The sequence below is a fragment of the Crotalus tigris genome, unplaced genomic scaffold, assembly GCF_016545835.1.
Source record: "Crotalus tigris isolate CLP2741 ecotype Arizona unplaced genomic scaffold, ASM1654583v1 scf7180000018371.15429387391:27106975, whole genome shotgun sequence".
Lineage (NCBI taxonomy): Eukaryota > Metazoa > Chordata > Lepidosauria > Squamata > Viperidae > Crotalus > Crotalus tigris.
In genome coordinates this window covers 4865836-4891760 of record NW_024096970.1, presented here as the reverse complement: position 1 = coordinate 4891760, position 25925 = coordinate 4865836, and the positions used below count along the sequence as shown (strand labels likewise).

At 42.9% G+C, this 25925-nt stretch overlaps 1 protein-coding gene and 2 long non-coding RNA genes across 7 annotated transcripts in view; 1 reads left to right on the top strand and 2 right to left on the bottom strand.

Annotated features, from left to right (window-relative positions):
* LOC120311567 overlaps window positions 1–603 on the bottom strand; it is a 55019-nt gene extending 54416 nt beyond the window's left edge. The window contains exon 1 of one of the 2 annotated variants that reach the window (XR_005557657.1): window positions 501–603. This is a non-coding gene — a long non-coding RNA (uncharacterized LOC120311567). The remainder of the gene's footprint in view (window positions 1–500) is intronic. The other variant, XR_005557658.1, reaches the window with a different exon arrangement.
* Window positions 69–25925, top strand: part of TRAF3IP2 (TRAF3 interacting protein 2) — a 29778-nt gene continuing 3921 nt past the window's right edge. The window contains exons 1-9 of one of the 4 annotated variants that reach the window (XM_039351207.1): window positions 69–637; window positions 2975–3154; window positions 4503–4570; window positions 5059–5814; window positions 6712–6901; window positions 11561–11757; window positions 13748–13836; window positions 14837–14905; window positions 16575–16691. In XM_039351207.1, the coding sequence (XP_039207141.1) occupies window positions 3117–3154; window positions 4503–4570; window positions 5059–5814; window positions 6712–6901; window positions 11561–11757; window positions 13748–13836; window positions 14837–14905; window positions 16575–16691 (1524 nt within the window). In that variant the 5' untranslated portion in view covers window positions 69–637; window positions 2975–3116. Of the gene's footprint in view, window positions 638–2974; window positions 3155–4502; window positions 4571–5058; window positions 5815–6711; window positions 6902–8881; window positions 9012–11560; window positions 11758–13747; window positions 13837–14836; window positions 14906–16574; window positions 16692–25925 lie in introns of those variants that run through there. The other 3 variants (XM_039351206.1, XM_039351208.1, XM_039351209.1) reach the window with 3 other exon arrangements.
* Window positions 8983–25925, bottom strand: part of LOC120311568 — a 38658-nt gene continuing 21715 nt past the window's right edge. The window contains exon 2 of the long non-coding RNA XR_005557659.1: window positions 8983–9596. This is a non-coding gene — a long non-coding RNA (uncharacterized LOC120311568). The remainder of the gene's footprint in view (window positions 9597–25925) is intronic.

Below are 25925 nucleotides of genomic sequence, written 5' to 3'. Positions count from 1 at the left end.
AGTCATAAAAGAGCCAAGGTTGCCTACCCCTGCATTGGGTCATATGCCGCAACAAATCCTTCGGACCTCTGATTTTGGATGGCATTTTTTTTTTCACGAGGGCAGGCTGCCAACATTGCCCGTCAGTGTATATTACCAATGTTAACTCCTGTCAGATCCTGATAAAAAAAGCCTGATAGTTAAAGTTGCACAGTAGAGGGATAAATGATCGCCTGAATGACTCGTCCTGTTCTGTTTCTAAAGTGTAGGGCAGGAGACAGCTCTTGTCAATGGCCGAAGTGAATCTGGACGCCCCGCTCTCCTTCCCCTTTCCAGCTGAAAAACCAAGGAACCCAACCGCGCCGCCTGAACCGCTCTTGAGTCAAACGCTCCCTCCTCCAGGGTTATCGGCCGCACTTCCTCCCCTGACAGCCCTCTGACTTTTTCAAAATGAGGCGTCCAACTCGGCGATTTGCATACACAGATCTACTTCCTGGTGCGGAAGTTGTTCAGCAACTTACCTGTCAGAGCAAGGGAGAAGAGAGAAGCCGGAAAACTCCGGGAGGGGACAATCTGGGGAGAAGAGGTGGACAGACGAGACCAGGCGGCCAGGTGGTCTGCCCTGCCTTGCCGATCCCCTTTGGGGGGGGTGTCTAAGGTGAGTTGTTAAAAGCTCCCCTCCTTTAGCTATTTGGCTGTTAGCTGTTGGCCCACTTTTTCTCTACTGCTCTTGTTTTTCTCGGCTGGGGCCTGTTTCACTTCCGGACTGGTGATTTACACCCGCAGCAGGCTAGGTGGGAGTGAGACCTTGGGCTCTGCCATTATCTCAGGCCATAAGAGCCCTTCGAAAATGCAGACCCCGCGATTCTGTTGCCAATAAATCTGTGTTGTCATCGGAAAGAAGGCTGAGAGGCCCAGGGTTTGGCTCTCGCCGATTCCATGGGCTTGGCTGAGTTTTATAAGCTTGACTGATTATGTGCCATCAAGCCGGTGTCAACTCTTAATGGGCCCTGGATAGATTTTTTTTTCTGGGAGGCTCTGTTCCCAACTTGCTTCCCTTGTACCAGGGGAGAAATATGTAAAGCTGTTTTTCTGCACGAAATACCCTCCTAAGTATAGGCGTAGAGTAGATTATGTTTCTTCTCTGATTTGTTGCCAAAATATTACTCAAAAATGAACTTGCAACGTACCTCTTTGAGAGAGTGGAGACATTTTGACAATGTAAATATATCATGGTTAGGACTTATTTATTTGTTGGATTTGTTAAGGTTACCCAACTCCAAGAAAATTCTAGATGCCTACATATATCATATGAATAGAAAACAATAACTGCTTGTTTTAGTGATGTGTGCAAGGTTTTCTATTTGTACATTCTTTTACCCCCTAATATGAAAAAGTGAGTTAAGCCACAGTGGGTTAGTTAGGAAATAAGTCCCTAGTGGTCTCTCCCTATTAGATGTTTAATTGATGGGTATCAGGAGCAGGACCTTCTTAGTGGTGGTACCTCAGTATGACTTTTCCAGCACTATTCCTGATCAGCCATCTGAGACTGGCACAATTTTAAGGCAATTCTATATCCCACTATTCTCTCTTAATCTTTAGAACTGTCATCTACTTATCTGAAAAATCTGAAATTGATGGCACAATAGTTGAAATTAGAATTAGGGAGAAGGGAGTCTCAGGCTGTGGATCTCTTATCATACTCTAATTTAGGAAGAATGCTTTGCTGAAAAAGCCTGAAAATCAAATTGCATTTCTCTCTCCATGTCTGTGCTGTTGCATGCTCAGGCTAGCTTTACGGTCTATCTACCCCCCTCCCCGTTTCCTATTTCCTATTCGTTTCTTTCAGCTAACAGCATGGCCTTTGAAGCTGGAATCTACCTAGCTTGCCATGTGTTACTCCACATTCTTCTTCTCTACTGCCAGAAAAGATTTAATCAAAAGCAGAGAGAGTTAGTCAGCCTTGTTCTTTGGAGATTTCATAGGCCAACACATGCCTTTAAAAGGGAAAGTACAGAGATTTCAATGAGGTTCAAATTGTCTTAAGAAATGCACAAACAGTTGGAGCACAAGGGATTCTGGTTTTTCTCTCTTCCAAAATGCTGGCCATGATTGAATATGAATTAAAACTTAATATGAACTTGTTCAGGGAAAATTACCCAAACAAATTATCTTATTTGACTCCTCTCCCCTTTCCCACTTGACAGCCTGATTGGATTCATTATCCAGCAATCATTTAAATGTGTACACTGCTGCTATGTGCTGGTATTTGAGCCAAACGGAAACAGCTCCCCCATCCCTGAATTTTTCATCTGCCTTCAGCCATACTGACAGGGCAGATGCAGGATGCATACATTCAACAGCTGGGTCTTTTTGCTTGTAAGGGGTGAGATTTCTGCATCTCGGTTTGTTGAAGGCCTTCAGGATTATCTACAGAAAGATTCTTGAATTGGATAATTCTAGACAAGGAAAGGAAACGAAATTAAAATAAGTGTTCTTAAATACTACAGAATAATATTGCTTCCTTGCTCAGATGTGGCAGTTTTACAGTCCATATAGATGTAAGCCCAACATTTTGAATTATATTTCAGAACTACCTGTGGACTTGATAGATGTATGTCTATTGTATTCTTCATTTCTGTTTAATTTTGTAGGAGTTGAATTATAAGTTGACTGAAGGAATAGAAATGAGAAAGTGACAATATAATAAAGAGAAATTTGCTTTACATTTTTTAAATGCTGCAACTGTTTGGGTCAGGATGAAATTTAATCTGATACTTCAGAGACTCAGAATAATTTTCTGATTCAACTTATTTCTTATGAAGTTTCATTGAAAGGTGAATCTTTATCCTGTAGAAATAAATACATTTTAAGTCTTTTTCTGAAATTGTGGAATTGACTGATATTAAAATGCGTAGAACTCCTGCTATTTTAAAATCATTCTCAGCTGTTTCTCTTCTGCAAAAAGTAAAAAATTAATTTGGATGTGTTTCAGTTCATTACTGAATTTTTCCCTTTATGCAACTGAAGAGTGAGCAAGGTTTGAAGAAATACTTCAAGTCAGCTCTACTGGAACTCATTGTTATTCTTCCAAACTTGGCAAGAAAATTAACCATGAAGAACATGTGCTTCCTCAAATGAAATGCATTGATTTTTGGACCAGAGAGCTTCACAGGTCAGAACGGAGAAACTAACACTCCATTTATTAGGATCCTAAGCCTGAAGGTTTTCCTCCCTTCGCTAATGACTGCTTCTGTGTGGTGGGAGTGAGTGGGGAAAAGGAACTGGTTCAGGGGTAGGCAACCTTGGCTCTTTTATGACTGGTGGACTTCAACTTCCAGAATTCCTGAGCTGTGCTGGCTCAGGAATTCTGGGAGTTGAAGTCCACCAGTCATAAAAGAGCCAAGGTGGCCTACCCCTGAACTAGTTGGTCTACTGCAGTCTTTCTCAACCTTGGCAACTTTAGATGTGTGGACTTCAATTCCCAGAATTCTCCAGCCAGCATACAGCCCTGTGTAAATCATACAGTTGCTTTTTTTCATATTTAGAAGACTGAAAGTAGGAGCTTCCATAGCTTCTCAAAGCGTATACCTCATTGATTTTTATGATACTACAGAAGCTTACTGATTCTGATCAGAAAATGCATGTGTAATTTTGAAGTTGGGAACTTGATGATGAATATTTTAGCCATACATCACAACAAGCTTAGATACAATTGAGTTGAATTGAATACTTTATTTGACAAAGTGTGATTAGACAGACAAGGAATTTGTCTCCAGTGCAGAAGCTCTCATTGTGCATGCAAAGCAACAGAATAATGACAATAATCATAATACCAATAAGAGGGGGCAATAAAGAAGATACTTAGAAGGATAAATAATACTACAGCCATACTACAGGAGTAAATACAGTCAGACATTAGACAGAATTGTGAGAGTTGGATGTTCTGCAGAGTGATAGAAAAATCTGTCCCCGTGTCTAGTTATTTTGACCTGCAATGCCCTTTAGTGCTGCCCAGCCCTACCAAAAAAACAACTCAGATAATATATGTTTTTTTAATGTTTCCTTGACATAAATACAAAAGCATCTTGTTGATTGAAGATGAGTTGACTAAAATGTATGTACTAAAATGTTTATTGTATTCTTATCCTGTCTTTATTGCTTTATATGTAACTAAAGACAGTGAACATTCCCCATAGTCCTTTCTCTTCCTATTGTGTTTCCCAAACACCTGAAGAACTCTAAAGTGAAGAAAAGTGTTTTATTTGTTGACTACTTGTTTATTTAAATATTTATCACATAATCTATATCCATAGATCTCAGAGCATGATATAATTAATCAAAAGCAATGAGGCATAAAATAAGCATTGCTTCAATGGAATCCTGTATGTCTTCCTTCAGCCATTTCAATGACTGGAAACCTGGAAATGAGCATATTATTACAGAAATAAATCTTTTTCCTATCTACTCTGTGAATGATGATCGTAATTATTTATTTGTATTTTCTTCTTTTTACCCCCTAGCTACCACTTGCACTTGGTACCTATTTCCATAGATTTCCTTCAAAATATTGAAATGACATCCTTACAAGGTTAGTGTTTTGTGTCGCCACTATGCAAAGCCTTTTATTCAGACTGAACCAGTGCCAATAAAGCAGATCGTGGTTGTCTATATGAATTATGTCAAATGCGTTAGAAAATTTTAGACTTTCAAAAACCTTTGGGGAAGGTTTTGCCAGCTCAGTTCCCTCCACTGATTGACTAGGTCCTAAGGATTGGGTGGAAAGCAAAAAGAACTGTGGTGAAGAGAGCAATCAAAGCTGACTATGACAGTCTAAATTTTTTTCAGGCACCTAGGCAGGTGTTTGCCAAGTCAGGAGTCTCTTTAAAGTATTTCCATAAGATTCCCAATTATGTAATAAAATTCAGCCAATCCCAACTTTACCTTATCTTCCAGAAGTGTTGCTTTCATTTCTCAGATTTCCCATTTTATTGCTGGGAGCACATCTGAATTAGATATGAAGTACTTTTATGCAGAGTAAATAAAAAAATTGTACTGTATATATTTTTTCCACTTTAGGTGCTACAATGGGTCGAAGTATGCCAGTTGAAGTTGATGAAACTATCGACTGGTCTCCATTTCCAGAACATTTACTGAAAGAGGCATTGAACCCTTCTGCAGAAATCATAAATAACTCAATGCCTATGGGATCTTATCCATCTCAAACATCTCATCTGATGAATGGGCAACTAGGATTCTATAAGCACCTTGATCGTGTCAATTATAATAACGGCATAGTAGAAACTGATGGCCACAGTCTTCCACAAGACATCTATGATTCTAGAAGTGGGCGGTTTCCTGGCCCATCCAGCAACTCCTCAGATCATTCAGAATGTAATCATTTGCCTCAACACAAAACAAACCAGTTCTTGAGATCTCAACCATCCGCTGATTCTCCTGACGTCGGGCACAGTTCTAGTAATTTGCAAAGAAGTTCATCTGAAATATCCCAGCATTCACTTGGTGAAAGTCAGGAAAAGGCAAAGCCAAACTGGCAGCACGATAATAGGGTGCCAGTAGACCTAAGGACAGAAGATGCAGGATATGATTCTCAGCCTCAGGATCCTCTGGGCATTGGACAAGCTGAGCTTCTCTTGTCCTTTACTTCTGCTTTGAACCTACACGACCTTCCAAAGCCTCTGATGTCCAGGGAATATCCACAGATGGACTCTCAGTCATACCCTTTATTTCCACAGATTCCCCATCTTTATATTTCACCAGAAGCTCAGTGGCGTCCAAGATACTACAATCATAATATGTACCGCCAGAATCCCTGTAAGCTCATTAGTGATAAATGGTGTTTCCATTGCTACACATGCATTGACTGTATTTTTGTAAAGTGGTGGTCCTACTCGCTGGGCCCGTGTCATATTAACCCGTAATGTTGTAGTTTATTGGGGTTTGGTTTCATATGTTGTATGAATTCATTGTGGCAGCCTTAATCAAGTGATTTCACCCAACATTGATTATTCAATAAGCTACAATTAAGAAAACAATCACACATTAGTGTGACATTACCATTATTTAATGCCGTGCATAATTTAATGAATAGCAAAGGGATGCTGTGCTTGCAGGAATCCCAGGCACGTCTTCCAAATTGGTTTTGAAGCATGTGCAGCCTTAGTGAGTTGCATGTGGGGTTTATTCGATAAAATGTGAATAAATAAAACCATTTCTTGGTATAATGAATGCATCCAGTTTGATCATACAGGTCGTCTTTGACTTAGGACCATAAATGAGCCCAAAATGTTTGTTGCTAAGTGAGGCCATTTTAAGTGAATTTTGCCTCTTTTTTCCAACCTTTCTTGCCACATTTGTTAAGGGAATCCCTGCAGTTAAGTTAGTAACCTGGTTGTTAAGTGAATCTGGCTTTCCCATTGATTTTGCTTGTCGGAAGGTTGCAAAAGGTGATCACTTGATCCCAGGGCACTGTAACCATCATAAATATGAGTCAGTTGCCAAACATCTGAATTTTGATCACATGACCATGAGGATGCTGCAACGATCGTATGTGTGAGAAATGGTCAGAAGTCCTTTTTTCCGTGCTGTTGTAACTTCGGTCACTAAACGAACTGTTGTAAGTCGAGACTTTTCTGTACCATCTGTTTCCCTGCTATGGAAAGGAATCTCATTTATACACTGGCCTGAATTTTTATTTTCTGTTATGCTTAGATGGGCAAGCCCCCTATCAACATTTAGCACGTTCACCTCAAGTGCAGCTTCCTCTTCCTGGCCCTTGTGCAAGAATCATCCGCCCTGCTCAGCAAATAATCCCGCATTATTCTAGTCCATATGGACCCAAGTGTAATGAAGGAAGGCTGCCTGAGGGGGAAAGCTCTTCCGAAGGACTTCAGAGATTTCAGTAAGTATTTTCCAAGCTTGGAGCTTATTTCATTTTTTTAGGCAAAGCTAATTATGATTGTTTTAGCATCATATGTGTATGAACGGTATGCTAATCTTTGCCTGGATGATATCAACACATATATTGCCATTTCACCTGTCATCTCATTTGCTCCTATAATCAAGGCTGATGGCTAAGTATATAGAAATAGGTTCTATTTCTGGTTACTGTGAACCAGAATTTCAAACTACTGATTTAGTCATTATTTGTTCCAAATTTAATCAAGAATGGCTGCTTCAAATTCAGACAAGCTTAAATTTACTAAGCCACTGACTTAAAGAGAGCACTAGAAATGGACATTAAAAAAATCATTTGATAATAGTTAAGTAAAGTGGATTTGGCCATTTCATTACTAGTGACTTACAGCATCACTTGGCCATGATCAATCGATGGTATATAACAGTGGTGGCGAACCTATGGCACAAGTGCCAGAGGCGGCACTCAGAGCCCTCTCTGTGGGAATTGATTGATTGAACATTTTAGTCCCACCCAGTCTGCCGTTACCACTGCAGCCATGCCCACCCAATGGGCCACGCCCACCCGGCACCTGACAATGCATAAGTGGGTTTTGGGTTGCAGTTTGGGCACTCAGTCTCTACAAGGTTCGCCATCACTGGTATATAAAGACTATCATTGCTGTTATTTTGACACAACTTCTCACTGGATGATTCTTGAAGACACAGTAAGTCATTAGTGGAGAAATTACCTTAGCGTTTCATCTAAAGTTTCTGAGTGAAAGTGCAAACCTTTTGTATTTCTCTAAACTTCTCAGTTCAAGAGTATAGTAATTTATTGCTGTGAGATCATCTACAAAATGTATATAAACCTAAAGTAATTTAAAACCTCCCTAATAATTTCACTGGGGCAAATTGAGTGATCTTCCCAGGCTGAATTGCCTTGTTGATATGAATCTCTGCTGCTTCTGACGAGCCTCTGATTTCTGGCAGGAAAACAAAATCTTATGTACTTTGATTCAGTAATTTTAAGTCTTTCTCCTTGTTCATCTTGTTAGCTTCCAGTTTTTCTAGATATAGTGCTTTCTCTTTTATTGCCTCTTTGGATTATTCACCCAGAGTTAGCCTCTAGTAACTAGTATCTATGTAGAGTCACTAACTCATGGGATAAGTCAACCAGGCATAACAAAGCATAGGTGGGTTTGGAGTTAAAAGTGGGTGAAGTTTGCAGCAATGTAGGATTGCATATACCATCTTGTCATCTTCTAAGAAATTAGTTGGAAGGCCATGTGACCACTGAAAGCTGCAGGTTATTCAGTCTGGAAATAGATTGTAAACATTGTCCTTCAACACAGACAATTCAACTTGCATAGTAAGAATGTATACCTGCATGCCCACATATTGTATGTTACTGCTTCTCCTCCGGGGGCCAAGTCTATTTGAAATGAATGAGGTCATGCAACGCAGGTAGTGACCAACATACACGTGTTTCCTGCTCCAATCCATAATGGAGCTTTGACATTGCCCTTCGATTTACAATTCCCTGTTCACAAAGGATTGACCGCTATAGTCACCCTGACTTCAGGATTGATTGAAATCACAGAACTGTTTTTATCCCACGGGAAGAGGAGATCTCAGATTCCTATCAAATGCTTCAGGATTTCTCTTAATTTTTAAGATATTAAACAGAACAAAAGAAATAATTGAAATAAAAAAAATGCTAGTGACAGACCTCTTTTAAAATACTGATGGTCTTTTCAAGAGCTTGGATACACTTGGCATACAGAAAGTATACTTTAAGAAGTATTGATGTGAATTCCTCCGATCCTTATGTTGAGCAACAAACCGTTGAACTAATTACTGTGTTTTGCCGAAAATAAGACCTACCCCAAAAATAAGACCAAGCTTGATTTTTACAGATGCGCCTAATATAAGCCCTGCCCCCAAAATAAACCCTAGTTTTGGGGCCAGGCACAGACATAAAAATCAAGCTAGGGCAAGGATAGGGATGTGGAACTGCCCCGCATCCCTGCTGTCAGAATATCCGATGTCGTCCGTAGCGCGAAGGCAAAGAAGACCGGCACACACTGACACCCAACAAGCACTTTATTATGCAGGTGAGATAAAGTCAGCACTGGTGTTAGTTACCTCCCACCGCCATATATTGGCGTGCTCCACCCTTTGGGTCCGCCCCCGGTTCCAAACCACCATCCGCTTCAAATGAATAAATGCTCCACCCTTTCCCTGTGCTTTCCCTTTCCCCGACGGAACTCCGCCCCCACCCCCCGTTGTCCGTGCGCCCGAACTGCGCGTCAGTTGCCCGCCGCCAAACTTACCCTGCCTACTGTCCCGGTTGCGAAAGGATAACCCCCCACCCCCCTTTGCTGGGTCCGGCCGCCGGAGTGCAGTCCTTTCGGCCCCAGATGGCCCGTCCATCGCCCTCCCTTCCGTAAAGCGCAGCTGGCATTCATGGTCCTCCGACCCCGTCGGTGACTGGCCTCCCTTAGGCTTCGCTGGCGTCTGTGGCGCAGCCCGCGGAGATGTCTGCTCAGTTGACGTTCGGCTGGTGCAGTCATGGGGCGTGGCGGGGCAATGCTCAGCTGTGTCCCGGGTTGGTAGGTCGTTATCCGTGCTCCCCCGTCCCCGTTCGTATGGCAAGCCTTTAGGGGCTTGACATGCGGCCCCCTTTACCACGTGTCCCCCTGGAAAAGAAAGGGAAGGGGTTGAATGTACCATGTTACATCTGTCTCGCCCTGGCTTCCCCGGGCACTTACGGTGAAACGTTCGGATTAGGTTAGGTGCGTTTATATCCTCCTCTCCCACCCAGGTTGCGTCCGACAACGGGTATCCTTTCCATCGAAGGAGGTATTGGGTCTTACCATAGCGCCTACGTGAGTCTAAGACTTCCTGCACTTCATAATGGGACCCCGAGACCGGCCCGGGTGCTCTGTCAGCGTAGGGACTTTTATGTGCAGGTTTGAGCAGGCTACTATGGAACACGGGATGAACTTTGCCTAGAGAGGCGGGTAGCCGTAATTGAACCGTCACCGGGTTGACTACTTTGAGGATCTGGAAGGGACCCACATATTTCGGCCCCAGTTTTTTGCATGGCACCTGCAAGCGTAAATACTTGGTGGCTAAATATACCCAGTCTCCCACCTGGAATGGTTTGTGCTCTGCTCGTCTTTTGTCGGCTTGGAGTTTGGCAGCGGCCTCGGCCTTTCTCCGTGCTTCCTTCACCCGGTCCCACAACCCTGTGATCTGGGCGTACCATGTTTGAGGGGTCTGGCCGCTAGCTACCTCTGGTGACAGGTTGGGAATGGGGTTAAACTCCATCCCATACACTATCTTAAACGGGGTATATCCCGTACTGTTGTGGACAGTGTTATTATACGCCACTTCAGCAAACGGCAAGAGGTCCACCCAGTCCGTTTGCTGAAATGACACATCACTCCGGAGGTATCTTTCCACCATGGCATTTGCCCTTTCTGCCGCCCCGTTGGTGCTCGGATGATACGCTGAACTCAACGCCTGTGAGGACCCTAGTGTACGAACGAACTCCCTCCAGAATCTCGCGGTGAATTGCACCCCTCTATCCGACACAATTCTTCTGGGTATGCCATGGAGTCGGTAAACGTGTTGAATAAACAACCGTGACAACCGCCGCGCTGATGGCAGGCCCTTGCATGGGATAAAATGCGCCTGTTTGGGAAACAGCTGAGCATTGCCCCGCCACGCCCCATGACTGCACCAGCCGAACGTCAACTGAGCAGACATCTCCGCGGGCTGCGCCACAGACGCCAGCGAAGCCTAAGGGAGGCCAGTCACCGACGGGGTCGGAGGACCATGAATGCCAGCTGCTTACCTTAGGACCACTAAAGCCAGGCCTCCCCACCCTGGCACCTGTCGCGCTGGTGCTTGAGTTCTGTGGCCGCTTGTAGCTGCATGCCATGTGATGCATTGCGCTGGTGTTGCCACTCCTGGCAGGATGCCACATGGCTTATGGTAATTGTGCTGCCGCCGCCACTCATAGCAGGACACTTGAGTGGCTCATGGTGGTAGCGCCAGTGCTGCCGCTTGCGGCAGGAGGCCGTAATGCGCCACACGGCCACCTGCCGTGAGCAGCAGCACTGGTACGATGCGCCACATGGCATGCGGCCACAAGGGGCCACAGAAGAACTCAAGCAGTGGCGCAACAGGTGTCAGGGCATGGGAGGCTGCAGCGGTCCTAAGGTAAGCGGGTAAGGCATCCCCCGAAAATAAGACCTGCTACCTGGAGGCAAAAAAACTATAAGACCGGATCTTATTTTCAGGGAAACATGGTAGGACTTTTGCTCGCAGGATTGCACTGTGACTGAGCATCTTCAGTACCGGCAGGCCCCAAGTACAAATGGTGGCAGACTCGTCTAAATCCAGTCCACCCCAATTCTGTTTCAACAAATAGGAGCAAGCTCAATTCATTTCTTTTGCATTTTAAAACAAAAGGAGCTTGTGGGGGGGGGGGCGCTAAATCTTCCCTGGCTTATAAATGCAGTTTTTCCCGGCTTTCTCTGAACACAGAGAATTTTTATGCCTTTATTGTTAAGAAAGGACACCAAACATGTATTCATAAACATTAGATTTGAACATTTTCAGAATTTACAGTCGTTTTTCTTTCTCTTCTCAGTGACCAGTGTCAGAAGCAGATGCTTGATAATAACACATCATTCAAAATATACGGTGCCCATGAGGGCATAGAGAGAGTTCCTTTTGATTCCATGGCTCAGTCTGGCAGCATGTCCACCCCTGGGGCTATCCCAAGACCCCTGAATAATTCTGCAGCCAGAGGGACACTGAGGACCAGCAACTTGCCTGAAGAGCTACGTAAGTTTCTGCTGTTTCCTGTTTGTTAGTTCTGCATATATTTACAGTATGTGCTGAAAGTAAATAAGGCTCGTCGCCCCCCCTAACATGTATCACATACCATTTTTGCATTATTGAGTTCTTCTACTGATTAAGAGATTTCTAGAGCTATATTAATAAAAAGCTTGAAAGAACATTCATATAAATCTTTCTGATTTATATAGCTAGCCTACTCAGCACATGACTCTGGGGGACTCTTTGTATTTGCAAAATGAAAAGAAAAGCACCCAAAGATATCGAACAGAATTAAAAACACAAGCAGGGAGAAAGTTTTAAAAAGCTGAAGGGAAACAGTCATTTTGAAGAATTTATCTTGTTGCTTCTTCTCCTGTAAAAAGAGGCCCAAGTACAGTTTCTTCCTAGATAAAGAGGAACCAGCTAGCTGGCAATGCATTCAATACACTGAATGGGCATTAAATTTTGGACTAATCTACAAAGCCAATGTAGATACTTCTGGGCCAAAAAAATGAACTCCTTAAAAGGGAGGCTGTACTGGTCAGTGTTCTGATCCTTCACTTACTCTTACCTCTTAATTTATTTTGTAAGGTTCAGGCTAAGACTAGCAGAGTCATTGGTTATCAGAAAAATGTGACAGTGATAGCTTTAACAACTTCTTGTAGTTTAGTATAATGTACATAATGCTTTGTATCTGAAGAGGTTAGTGGCCACTATTTCATTTGCATTTGAGTGGATTAATTTCATCACCACCAGGCCTCAAAATGGCATGGGTTTCAAAGCTCTTGGCATAAGTGAAACAGGCGTTCTCTGTAAATTTGATCTGTTCTCTGACACTCCTTTTGGAGAAAATAAATTTATAAATTTTCTTCTGCAAGAACATATAATCAACATAACGCAGTCTGCCCATGGCTGTCTGCACCACTGCATGCTAGTGGTGCATGCAGCTAACCCTTCTAAGTAGTTTTCAAGATCGGCCCTGTGCAGAATGGGTTACCATAGTCCACTTGTGAGATGGCCAAGGCATTAGTGACTGTTTGGAGAATCTCCTGGTCCAGGAAAGGATGAAATTGATGCACTAGATCAGGGCTGTCAAGCTCAATCACATCGCGGGCCATATATTGGGATGGCTTTTGCCCTTGAGGAGCTGGGTTGGGTGCGGCCTGCACCGGCTGCATCTGGCCCGTGGACCCCATGTTTGATATGCCTGCACTAGATGTACTTGTGCAAAGGGCCTCTTGGCCACACCTGCCATCTGCTCTGCAGCATATCATTGTCATGGTTCCGACAGATGAAACTCTTCAAAGAACTTCTAGGAATTGTTTACCTTAAAGAATCTTTATTCGAGTAGAATAGCATCGGCATGTACATAGGCAAAGCCAAAATCTGAATTCCCCTCCCCTGAGCACATAGTATCAAAACACAATTCCCTCCTCTAGTTAACTGTCATAAATCACATTCTCCAATTAGTTTGAAATGCAGGCTTTCCCTCAAGTTCTTCAACCGCCATTTCTTATCATCTCTTATTTCAAAAAACCTTGGTTCTCACACTAGTTACAATATTGTTATGTCTAACTATAGGGCTTTTCAACCAGTGGTACGGATATCACCTGTGGTACTTTTTTCCTTTTTTTTTTTTTTTTTGGTCCTCAAGTTTTTGACATCTTGCTAGGCGACTGGTGGTACTCAGATATTGCCATATCCTAAAAGTGGTACGATGGGTGAAAAGGTTGAAAAGCCCTGTCTAACTAAACTCCCATGCACATTCCTCCTCCTCCCCCCCCCCCAGTATCATCTAATTCTAACTCTAATTCTAAGAGTAAAACATAAGAAGGAAAACGGCTGCATCTCCATATGTTGTCAAAGCAAGAACATCCAATGTTAGCAGCGTTGACAATCATCTTGCAGCTACTCATGGTAGGCTGCCTTTGGAATTCAGAACTAGTTTGTTTCAAAGCACACCTGTTTTATTTATTGATAATTATACTTCTCCTAGGTAAAGTCTTTATAACCTATTCTGTGGATGCAGCTGTGGAGGTCATGAAATTTGTGAATTTTTTATTTGTAAATGGATTTCAGACTGCGGTAAGTACTTTATTTTGGAATCCTGAATCACTGCAAAGAGAAAAAAGGGAGAATATCTGAAGAGAGGCAATTCTAAATTCAAAGTGGTATTGTTTGTTTTTAATGTGCCTGTCTGCCTAAATATTGTATATTTTATAATGAATATTATTTAAAGAGACAGAAAATTCATATAAGTAATACATGTAAATGTGAATTTAAAATGGATGTATTGGGTGGAAATGACGTTTCAGAATTGTAATTTGTTTCTAAAAGGTTTATCCAGCAGCAGTCTGCATGTGTGAACAACAATCACAGGTGCTGACTTAATATTAGTAGGAACAGACCTACTTTCGTATCAAGAATTTCCATTTACATTTTATTCTTCCATGACAGTAACTTCATGAACATCTTCCTCCAAGACTGAGTGAAACATACTCTGAAGTGATAGATACCAATTAATGATGTGGAATGGCGGAAGTTGGCCTGGCATTTTGTAATCTATGCACACAAGAAATTTGACTTACTCTAATATGAACAGAGGGCCATTTTCTGGGACTCCTAAAGATCCTGGTTGGGTCAAAATAGTATGCAGTATTTTAACATGATGCTCATAGTTTTGGCAAAACGTGTCGTGTGAACTTGAGCACTGTGGCTTGTAAACCATGGCTTATGGCTGGCGAGTATAACCTTTGGGGTAGATGAGGTCACCATTGGGATGGCACAGGTGCAAAGTGGGCAAGGCCTTATCGCACAAGTGTGTTTTTTTTCCCCCAGGGTGCATTGAGTTAATTTAACCAATTTCTCCACTAAGATATGATCTGCAAAAATGTTACCAACCTGTTCTAAACGTAGTAGTGATTTTTTTTTTAAATGGACACTATTGTTGGGCTAGGTACATTTGCATTAAAAGCTTTTTAAATCAAACTATTTGCAAAGGATGCTAATGTTGAATTAAGATTAAAGTAGACTCATAGAGAGCAGTCAGGGCTAAAGAAATATTAATATTTTCACTTTTTAACAGATTGACATATTTGAAGACACTATTCGAGGAATTGATATTATCAAGTGGATGGAACGTTATCTAAGTGATGTAAGTAAAGATAAAATGTAAATCTTGTACTTTTTTCCTGCACTGAATATGTAAGGCTTCTTCCTAAACCCCAATGAATTAAAATAGGAACCTATTCCCCCCTCCCCATGTGGCTTAATTATTAATGTTTTTCCTGCCCTGTCTCCTCCTCTTTCCTCAAACTTAAAATGGAAGCAACTGAGAGAAGAAAGTCTGGCTCTTTTTTATCAGTAACATTCCTTTCCTGAGCATTTTGAGGAATCTTTCTCTGAGTAATGAACTATCCATCTTGTCTGTATTATGTACAGGAATATACATGTTTTCTCTCTCTCTCTCTCTCTCTCTCTCTCTCTCTCTCTCTCTGTGTGTGTGTGTGTGTGTGTGTGTGTGTGTGTGTATAAGAACAAAAACATACATCAAGCACATCAATTAGCTATACTGTATATTTTGGATTAGATTCAAAGAAACATATGAGCAGCAGTGAACTGCCAAGAGAACTTGATTTACATATTGAACTAACCCATAGTTGGGCATATTTTGCTTTTGACCAAGTAGGTCATATAAACCAAGGCAATTGGGGCTTATTTGATAAACTAAGATTAAACTTTTGCTTAATTCATTATGTGAACCTAGGTTCTGCTCACTTTAATAATTTGATGAGATAGGTGGGTATGCCTTAAAAAAAATGATTGTGTTACCCAGAAGAAATCTATCAGTTGCTAGAAATAGCATGCTGGATAGATACTTTTGCATATGTTGGCTTACTATACATGTAAGACTAGATAAGGAAATCATAAACTGTAGATAACAAGCAGTTTCCAAAGCTTTGTACCTAATGCCTCAACAATTTGCAAGCCAAAGTGAGTGGTAAATCCCCCAAACCAATATCCTACCAGTGTTCAGTGATAAACTAAAGGAAGTTTGTGCTACACTTCCAATAAGCTTGATACACCTACAAAAATGACACATATACTCCCCAAAGAACAAATTGATAATTTTGGCTTCATCCCCTTATTACATTATTGTCTTTTCTACCCCTTAGCAAACTGAAGATGATAATATAATAAAGCATGCCCTGCCAAGCAGAAAAAGTCATTCAGTCCTGCTGTAAATTTTAGTGCTCCTTCTGATTTCAGATGGGATACAAAGTAAAAAATTTTTAAAACCACAGTGTGAATTAGTACAGTGTATGAATCTAGTACTTATGGAAGGAGAACCTTAGTGATTATGTCTTGTTTATTTTTAAACCTACTTCCTAAAAATAAGTTTTAAATCTTCTTCTCTGGAAAATAAGAGGTGTTTAATTTCTTCCACAGCTTCTTAGCTATTCCAAGCTGTGAGAATCAACATTATAAATATGCATTCTTTGTGTGTGTGTGTGTGTATTGTACAGTATGCATAATTACGTCCAATAGGCTGAGTTGGTAAGCTTTGTGATTCAGCACAGCCAATGCTGAAAAATATTTTCTCTCACTGTTAAATTAAGCTGAGCTTCATGGGAGATCCAGGAAATCTGGTATGAGGAATTCCAATGTATACTGTACCGTTTCACTGCCAAAAGGAACTGGCTTGTCTTATGCTTCCAGGGAACATCAGATCACGTAAAATTCCAGCTGGCAGATTTCCCAGCTGTTTTTGCCCAACTGTACTGCATTTTATGATTTCACAAAAGTGTTTCTCTTTCTGACAGAAGACAGTAATGATAATCATAGCAATCAGTCCAAAATACAAACAGGATGTTGAAGGGGCTGGATCTCAGCTGGACAAGGATGAGCATGGTTTACATACTAAGTACATCCACAGGATGGTGAGTGAGGACACGTGTTTGCCATTTCAAAAAGAAGTCTTCAGCTTCTTCTTCTGCCAAATAATTGTCGCTTGTGCTGTAGTTAAGCCCTGCTTTGTTCATATTTAAAATTTTGCTTTCTGCAGTGCTTCTTAGAGAGCTTGGCAACTCCATGTTCTGTAAATGCAGTTGACTTTATCTGTGCCTTTGCAACCTGTTTAAATTCTTTCATAGCTTGTTCAAATCTCTGCCATGTGATCTATGAGTACTCATTGGGAACAAGGGAGGCAAGTAATGACATTTGCATCTTGACATCATTGTGCCTTGCCACAGATGACTATGATGTGAAGATATCTTATGCCTGCACTGAACATGTGGAACACACTGAGCTGCTACACACACACACACATGGCAAACTGTGAGAAATACAAACAGAATTGTATTTTGAGGAATTTTTCTAGCTACACTTCATATCCACCTGAGCTACTGTGTTCTCTTTCTCTGTGCATTTGATCTTTGTCTCCCTACGGCTTCTCCATTGCCACAGAGACTCAGCTTGACAACACCTTTAAGGATTCTCTCTAGGGTTTCCTCTGATCAGATTGAATAAACTGCAACAGAGCTTCCTGCCTTTCAGCTACAGTAGGAAAGAAAAACTGTAACATGCTTGTCTAGAAAGCTTCCAGCAGGACAGATTTATCACAGAGAGAGAGCAGACTCACAATACAGCTGGAGAAAAGGCATGTTTTAGATCTGCAAAGATAAGCTTCCTTCAGTGGCAGCGATGGGGAAGGAGGCAGAGAAGGGAGGAAAAGCTATTTGGCCTTTTATTAGCAGTGAATATCTTCTGACACAGATTTTAGTCACATACATCTTGATCCTGTTCCATTGCTTTTGATAGAAGTTAAGGGTTTTCTCACTAGGATCCCTAGGAGGCTTAGCCCTTGTGGTAGTGACAAGCCTGCTGTCAACATGGTAATGTGTTGTCCTGGCTTCCTTTACTCTTTTAGTATTTTGCAAATGGTTGATGTTCTGAAACATAGAGCAGGATATGAATGCTTAAATGCCAAAAATGCAAAAGCTGGTTCCAAGATGGTGGCTGCGTAGGAAGCCGTATCGGATCACGGGGAAAGAAGTAACCAAACTAAGTAGGAAAGTACTGGGGGGGGGGAAAGGGAGGAAAAAGAAGCAGAAAGTTAGATAAGGAAGATAGAAAGGATAAAGGAAAAGAAATTGGGGTAAGGAGGAAAACACCAGCAAACAAGAGTGCAGCCAATGAATGGCTGCACATGGAGTCGGAGGCAGCCAGCAGCAGAGAACGAGAGAGCCAGCTCTGGAACATAGCTAAGCAGCCCAGTGCTGGAAAAAAAAAAGGCAACTGAGAGCAGCGAATCAGCATCTGAACAGCAGACAAGGAGGGAAACTGTTGGAAGCAGCGAACCAGTGGGTCATAGCATTTATTCAGCAATTGCCTAGGTCAGTGTTTCCCAACCTTGACAATTTTAAGGCATGGGGACTTCAACTCCCAGAATTCCACAGCCAGCGTTGCTGGCTGTGGAATTCTGGGAGTTGAAGTCCTCATGCCTTAAAATTGTCAAGGTTGGGAAACACTGGCCTAGGCCCAAACCTCAATCAAGGCAGCCCAGCTCAAAGGGGCAGCCAGGCAGCCCGACTCAGGGCCCAGCAAAGCAGGGACAGCCCGACTCGCACAGCCCTCTCCCTGCCTCCTTCCAGCCACGCAGCCCTCCCCAGGGCAGATTTGCTTCAGGTGGAGGATTGGATCAGCATTCCCTCCCCAGCGAGATCAGCAGCCCCTCCCCCCACCTCCTGCTAGCCTGATCTGGCAGAAGACAAAAGGCCTACAGCAGTGATGGCGAACCTTTTAGAGACCGAGTGCCCCAAACCCGCCTCGCCCCTGCCCTGTCCCTGTCGTGCCCACGGGGCCACCCACCACCTCCACGGCCCACCACAGCAGATCGCCCAGGCGGCCCAGCAGCGTCGTGGCCATGCTCTCTGTCCACGTCCTGCAGCATCATCTGACTGTGATGGGGCACAAGGGCGGAGTCTTGTCCCTGCTGCCCGGCTGCCATGTCCTTGGCTGCGCTGCTCTGCACAGGTTGCTCCCGGGGCAACTCTCCTCCGGGGGGGGCTGCTGGTGAGGAGGGGGCCACGGGGGTGGCGGGGCTGTCGCAACAGGGTGCGTGCCCACAGAGAGGGCTCTGAATGCCGCCTCTGGCACATGTGCCATAGGTTCGCCACTACTGGCTTACAGCAATGTGAGGAATTGGAGGCAGCAAAACCTGAGGGAGGGGGAGAAACGCAGCAGCAGCAACAGTGATGCTTCTGGCCTCTCAAACTGAGTAGCCAGCTGAGAGGAGCAGACCAGACATAGTAACCGACTAGAAAGCTGAACAGAGGCCTTACTAGAGCAGGCACGAACACCAAAGACAGAAAAGAGCTGGCAGAGAAAACAACAAGAGGCCGGAGCAGCGAGCAACAGAAATGAAGGCAACAATTAAGTTTGAGGTCCCAATAGAAAGGGAGAGAAGACCCCCAGTAAAGAACAAAAAGGAACTGGAGCTTAAAAACTTTAAAAAAAATAGAGGGAAGAAAAGGATAAATAAAATAAACATAATAGTAAGAAGGTTAAATAAATAACAAAGTAGAAAAACGATCATAAGTAGGCAGATAAAAGGATACTAAAAAAACAGGCACAATTATCTAGAACAGAGACGAAAGAAACAAGGCTAACAGCAAAGCTCATTCACCAACCAAAAAGAGGGATTTTCAAACAACAAACTAATGGAACAGATGACTGGTACTATTGTGGTATGCAATACATGTTCCATGTATGTGCTTATGCCCAAAAAACACCCAAATTATACATGCATTAGATGTAAACTATGTGAACTATTAGAGGAAAAAGTAAGGTACTTAAGAGGCAACTCTAGCCAAACCCCAATCTATGAAAGAAAGCTATATCCCAGTGATGGAGAAACTTTTAGACACCAAGTGTCCAAAAACTGCCCTGCCCGCCCACAGGGCCACCTACCACCTCCACAGCCCACCGCAGATCGCCCATGTGGCCCTGTAGCGCCATGGTGGCCACACCCTCCACCCGTGCCCTGCAGCAGCATCTGCACGCGATGGGGTGCGAGGGCAGAGTCTTGTCTCTGCTGCCCGGCTGCCATGTCCTTCACTGCGCTGCTCCGCGTGGGCCGTGAATGACTCTGAGGGGGCTGTTGGTGAGGAGGAGGCTGTGGGGAGAGGCGGGGCTGAGTGATGGTGCCTGTGCCCGTGCCCACAGAGAAGGCTCTGAGTGCCGCCTCTGGCACACGTGCCATAGGTTCGCCACCACTGCTAAACCCAAACCAAACCAAATAATGAAAAATAACTCCCAGAGAATTTGACCCTACTGATAAACCATTGGAGGAAGACAAATGGAGGTATGTCACACATAGAAGGAAACGCAATACTCAAAGAAAGAAGCAGCATACAACTAACAAACCCCTTCTTCCCAACCCAACCCAACCAGAAGCAGTCCTATTAAAACTGAGCGATTGATTTTTCCCCTTAGATCGAAAGATGCAGACCCACAACCTCCCCCTGAAAGAAAATATGCAGATACCTAGAAAAAAAAAACAGCTTCAAATATCCCTAAAAAAATCACTTCTAATATCTCTAAAAAAAGTCACATCAACAAACACACCTGAGATAAACAGAAAATCACTCCAGACTTCAGCCCCTGAAAAAGGAAGGGGAGTGTTGGTAATAGGAGATTCTATCCTCAAAGGAACAGAATCATCCATCTGCAGACCGGACATAGAGTCCAGGGAGGTATGTTGTCTCCCTGGAGCAAAAATTAAAGATGTGGCTGAGAAACTAACCAAAATTATTAGGCCTACAGATTACTTATCCTTTCCTTCTCCTCCACATTGGGACAAATGACACAACTAAGAACCTGAGTACAATAGTAAGAGATTACAAACAATTAGGCAATAAAGTTAAGAAGCTAGGAGCACAAGTAGTGTTCTCATCAGTACTCCCAACGAAAGCCCAACACCCATTGAGAGGAAAAAGAATTTTACAAATAAACTATTGGCTAAAGCAGCGGTTCTCAACGTTTGTGTGATGGCGACCCCCGTCACACGGACGCGCCGCCCCCACACGCGGCATGCATGCGCGGCGGCACCCCCACGTGCGGCACGCATGTGCGGCGGCACCCCCACGCGCGACACGCATGCGTGGTGGCACCCCCACGTGCGACATGCATGCGTGGCGGCATGCGCATGCACAGCGGTGCCCCCTGAGGGGGAAAAATGGCGGATCGCGTTGTTTGGCAACCCCCGTAAAATGGTCGTTCGACCCCAAATGGGGTCACGACCCATAGGTTGAGAACCGCTGGGCTAAAGGATTGGTGTCCCCATGAAAACTTTGGTTTCCTGGATCATGGACTGCATTTCCAAAGTGAAGGACTCTTGGCAAGGGATGGGCTGCACCTCACAAAAACAGGGAAAAATGTACTCAGAAAAAGACTGGCCCAACTCTGGAGGGCTTTAAACTAAAATTGAGAGGGGAGGGTGACCAATCTTTAGAATCTCTAGAACCCCAAACCAATCATAAATCCCCCCAAAAAACCCAAATCAAACAATGAGGTAGGCAGTGATGAGGAAAAAGAAAAACTCAAACAACAATCAGGAGATGCAGGAAACATATCCACAGACATAAAAGTCTTAAATGCTTATATACAAATGCTCAAAGCTTGGGGAACAAACAGGGCGAACTAGAAGCAATAGTACACAAGGGAGGGTATGACATAGTTGGCATTACAGAAACCTGGTGTGACAGACTGATGGATGGATACAAATTGTTCAAAACAGGTCTACAAAAAGAGGAGGGGGAGTTGCACTATATGTAAGAGAACACTACATATCTACAGAAATGCACATGATCAAAGATAAAATCTCTCCAGAATGTCTATGGGTCAATATAAGAGAGAAAAAAATGACATCGCCATAGGAATATATTACAGGCCACCCAACCAATCAGAAGAAATAGATGAACTCTTTGCCAACCAGTTAACAAATGTAGGTAGGAAGCATACCACAGTAGTAATGGAAGACTTCAACTATCCAGATATCAACTGGGAGACAAACTCTGCAGTGAGCGGGAGATAAAACAGATTCCTAACCAACCTAGCCAACAACTTTGTCATCCAAAAGGTGGAGGAGGGAACTAAATGTAAAACTATACTGGACTTAATTCTTACTAATAGAGAAGAAGTGATAGAGGGAGTTGAAGTTGCCAGAAACTTGGGTGAAAGTGACCACGTCATACTGGAATTTAATATAATGCAAACACTAGTAATAGAAAACAATCCAACCAGTGTCTTAAACTTCAAAAGAGCTGACTTTAACAAACTCAGAGAGAACCTAGGAAAGATCCCATGCATGAAAGTCCTAAAGGAGAAAACAACCCAAGAAGCATGGGAAACTCTGAAAAATGTGATCATACAAGCTCAGACCAGCACAATACCACTGAAAAAGAAAAACCAGAAACTCAAGAAGAAACCAACATGGCTGCACAAAGATCTTTCTGACAAACTAAAGACAAAAAGGACAAATACAAAAAATGGAAAGAGGGTTTTAAATACTTTAAATTTAAAATTTCTAATTTTGCAGAAATGGCAAAAATTTCTGCTTATTTAAAGGATCATACACAAGAAAGATATTGTATGGAGAAGATGGATAGATTATATTCAGAAGAAGTATGGGACTATAAAGTTTCATTTATTTTATAAGTAAATTTTATAGTAAATGTTGTATAAAAGATTTGTTTATGATGATGTAATTTAAGGGGAGTTAAGGGCTAAGTATGATTTTTTTTCTTTTCTTTTTTCTTTTTTTTTATTGTATATTGTTAATTTTGTTATTAATAACCCTGTACTCTGCTCTGGGAAGTGAGGGAGGGGGGTTGAGGGTGGGTGGGTGAGTGGGTGAGTGGGTGGGTAAATAGGTAGAATAGGATAATATAGATATGGTAATTTATGAGAGAGGTGATGCTTGGGCATTTCCCCTACACTACATTCCTGTATTTGAGAGGGATGAGAGGGGAGGAAGGTGAAGGGAGGAAGTAGGATGGTAAGAGGAGAAGGGGAGGGGAAGAGAGTAGTGAGGGGAGGAGAGAAAGAGGAGGGAAGTAGGGAAGGTATTAGGGAGGGTGGATGCAGCTTGGGGGGAATGAGCAAGCGGCACCTATGGTTATGGTTATGATTATGAATTTATTTTATTTTATAAAGTGAATTTTGTTGTATAATTATGTTGGATAATTGGAAAATAAAAATTTTTATTTAAAAAAAATGGAAAGAGGGGCACATAACTAAGGCCGATTATCAGCAGACAACCAGAACACGCAAAGATGAAGTCAGGAAAGCAAAGGCTCAGAATGAACAAAGACTTGCAACAGAAATCAAGGATAATAAAAAAAGGTTTCTTCCAACATATTAACAACAAGAAAAAAGTCAAGGAAACTGTAGGTCCACTAAAGAGAGAAGATGACAAGGAAATAAGAGGCAACAGGGAGAAAGCAGAGTTGCTTAACTGATACTTTGCATCAGTCTTCACACAAAAAGAAACTATAGCCCAACATACCAAAAAAACCACTGCAAAAGACAAACTAGAAACAAAAATTAAAATAAGCAAGAAAATGGTAAGAGAACACCTATCCGACCTTGATGAATATAAATCACTGGGACATGATAGATTACATCCCTGCCCCTGAGCGTCCCACTGGCACTAGTGCTGCCTATAGTGTTCCGCCAGCACTAGCACCGCCCCATTTGCAGCACTTGCCCCGTTTGCATGTGTGCATGTGCTCATGTGCAGCTGTTTGTATGTGTGTATGCGCTCATATGCAGCCCATTTGTGTGCACGTGCATGAGGCTCATTTTTGCACATGCACGTGTGCGGCGTACGCACGTAGTGATGTCTGCCTCCCTTTCTGGGCCACCAAATCAAAAAGTTTGGAGACCTCTGGAATAGACAACATCACCACCAGACGGATCTGTAGCTGACTGGCAACCCGTACTTAACGAGTAGTCCTCAATGGCACTACATCCACATGGGGAGAAGTAAGCATTGGGTACCACAAGGTTCTGTCTTAGGCCCAGTATTTTTCAATATCTTCATAAATGACTTAGATGAGGGAATTTGCAGATGACACCAAACTGGCAGGAGTAGCTAACACCCCAGAAGACAAACTCAGGATCCAAAAAGATCTTGACAAACTTGAACAATGGGCCCTATCCAACAACATGAGTTTCAGTGTGGAGAAAAGCCAAGTTTTACATTTAGGCAGAAAAAAATCAAAGGTACAAGTACAGATTGGGTGAGACCTGGCTTAAAAACAGCAACTGTGAGAGAGACCTTGGATCCTAGTGGACAATCAATTGACTATGAGCCAGCAATGTGCAGCAGCAACCAAAAAAGCTAATACAATCCTGGGTTGTATAAACAGGCATAGAATCAAGATCACACAAAGTATTAGTACTGCTTTATAAAACCCTGGTAAGATCACACCTGGAATACTGCAGCCAATTTTGATCACCATATCACAAAAAAGATGTTGAGTTTGGAAAAAATTCAGAGAAGAGCAGCTAAGATGATCAAAGGTCTGAAGAACAGTTGCAGGACTTGCATTTGGCTAGTCTAAAGAAAAGAAGAAATAGGGGAGACACAATAGCAGTATTCCAGTATTTGAGGGGCTGCCACCAAGAAGAGAGGGTCATGTTATTCACCAAAGCACCAGAGGGTAGGACAAGAAACAATGGTTGGAAACTGATCAAAGAGAGAAGCAGCCTGGAATTAAGGAGAAACTTCCTGACAGTGAGTACAATTAACCAGTGAAACAGCTTGCCTCCAGAAATCATGGGCGCTGCATCACTGGAGATTTTTAAGAAGAGGCTAGACAGTCTCTTGTCTGGGATGGTATGGGTCACAGGTCGGCAACCTGCGGCTCCGGAGCCGCATGCGGCTCTTTGAGCCTTCCCCTGTGGCTCCCAGCCTCCTCTGCCTTTGCAGAGAGAGACAGAGAGAGGCAATTGCACTTCCCTGCTTCTCTGTGTGTGTGTGTGTGTCTGGGTGTGTGTGTGTCTGGGTGTGTGTAAAAGAGAGTGCACTCACAGTGTTCTCCGAGGAGCTGAAAAGCTTTCTGGGCGGAGCTCCTCCCTTTGCTGTGTCTCTAAAGGAAGCAGGAAGGGCGGGAGAGAGCTAGCTAGCCCAGCTAGGCTGACTCAGGAATTCTGGGAGTTGAAGTCCATGAGTCATAAAAGAGACGAGGTTGCCTACCCCGGAGGTTGTTGGACAACAGCTTGAAGCTTGCCAGGTGAGCAGCAGATAGGAGGGGGGGGGAGAAAGAGAGAGAGAGAAAGAGAGAGAGAGGGAGAGAGAGAGAGTGGGGGAAGAGGAGTGGCAGACCAAGGGCAGATAGAGAGGGAGGGAGAGAGAGACCCTTTTGACATCTAAAATGAAGATAAACTGCATATATCCTTTTTTTACCTTTGTGTGTATGTATTTTATTCTCTTAAAGCATTCTCTTGGTGATCATTGTTTTAATAGTATGGATATTCCCAAGAGTCATATTTTTACTTTTATTTTTAATGTGTGTGTGTGTGTGTGTGTGTGGTGGTGTATGTATTATACACACACACACACACACCCCCACACACCACACCACCTATAATAAGGTAAAAAAGGATATATGCAGTGTTATCTTCATTTTAGATATCAAAAGGGTTTTGCGGCTCCCAGTGTTTTGTTTTGGTGGGAAACGGGTCCAAGTGGCTCTTTGAGTGTTTTAGGTTGCCTACCCCTGGTATAGGTTCTCCTGCTTGAGCAGGGGGTTGGACTACCATTGAAGACCTCCAAGGTCCCTTCCAGCTCTATTCTATTCTAAATCAGACTGGTACTAAGTTATGGCTGGCATATGACAGCCAGAGATAAAGCTGGAGTTGTCTGGCTGTTCCAATGTCTATCTGCTCCCAATCTCTAACTCAAGATTATTACAATATGCAAATTAAACCCCAACTGATATTTTCAGTACTAGTCTCATACTTAAAGAAATTTAGGCCTAAGTGGATAAACCCTGTGATATAGTTGAAAAGCTTCCAGAAATGAAATACAACTCTGCATCTGTAACATGAAAAAATCATGGTAAAACATATAAAGTGTACATATTTTATTTCTTTTGAAAGCACAA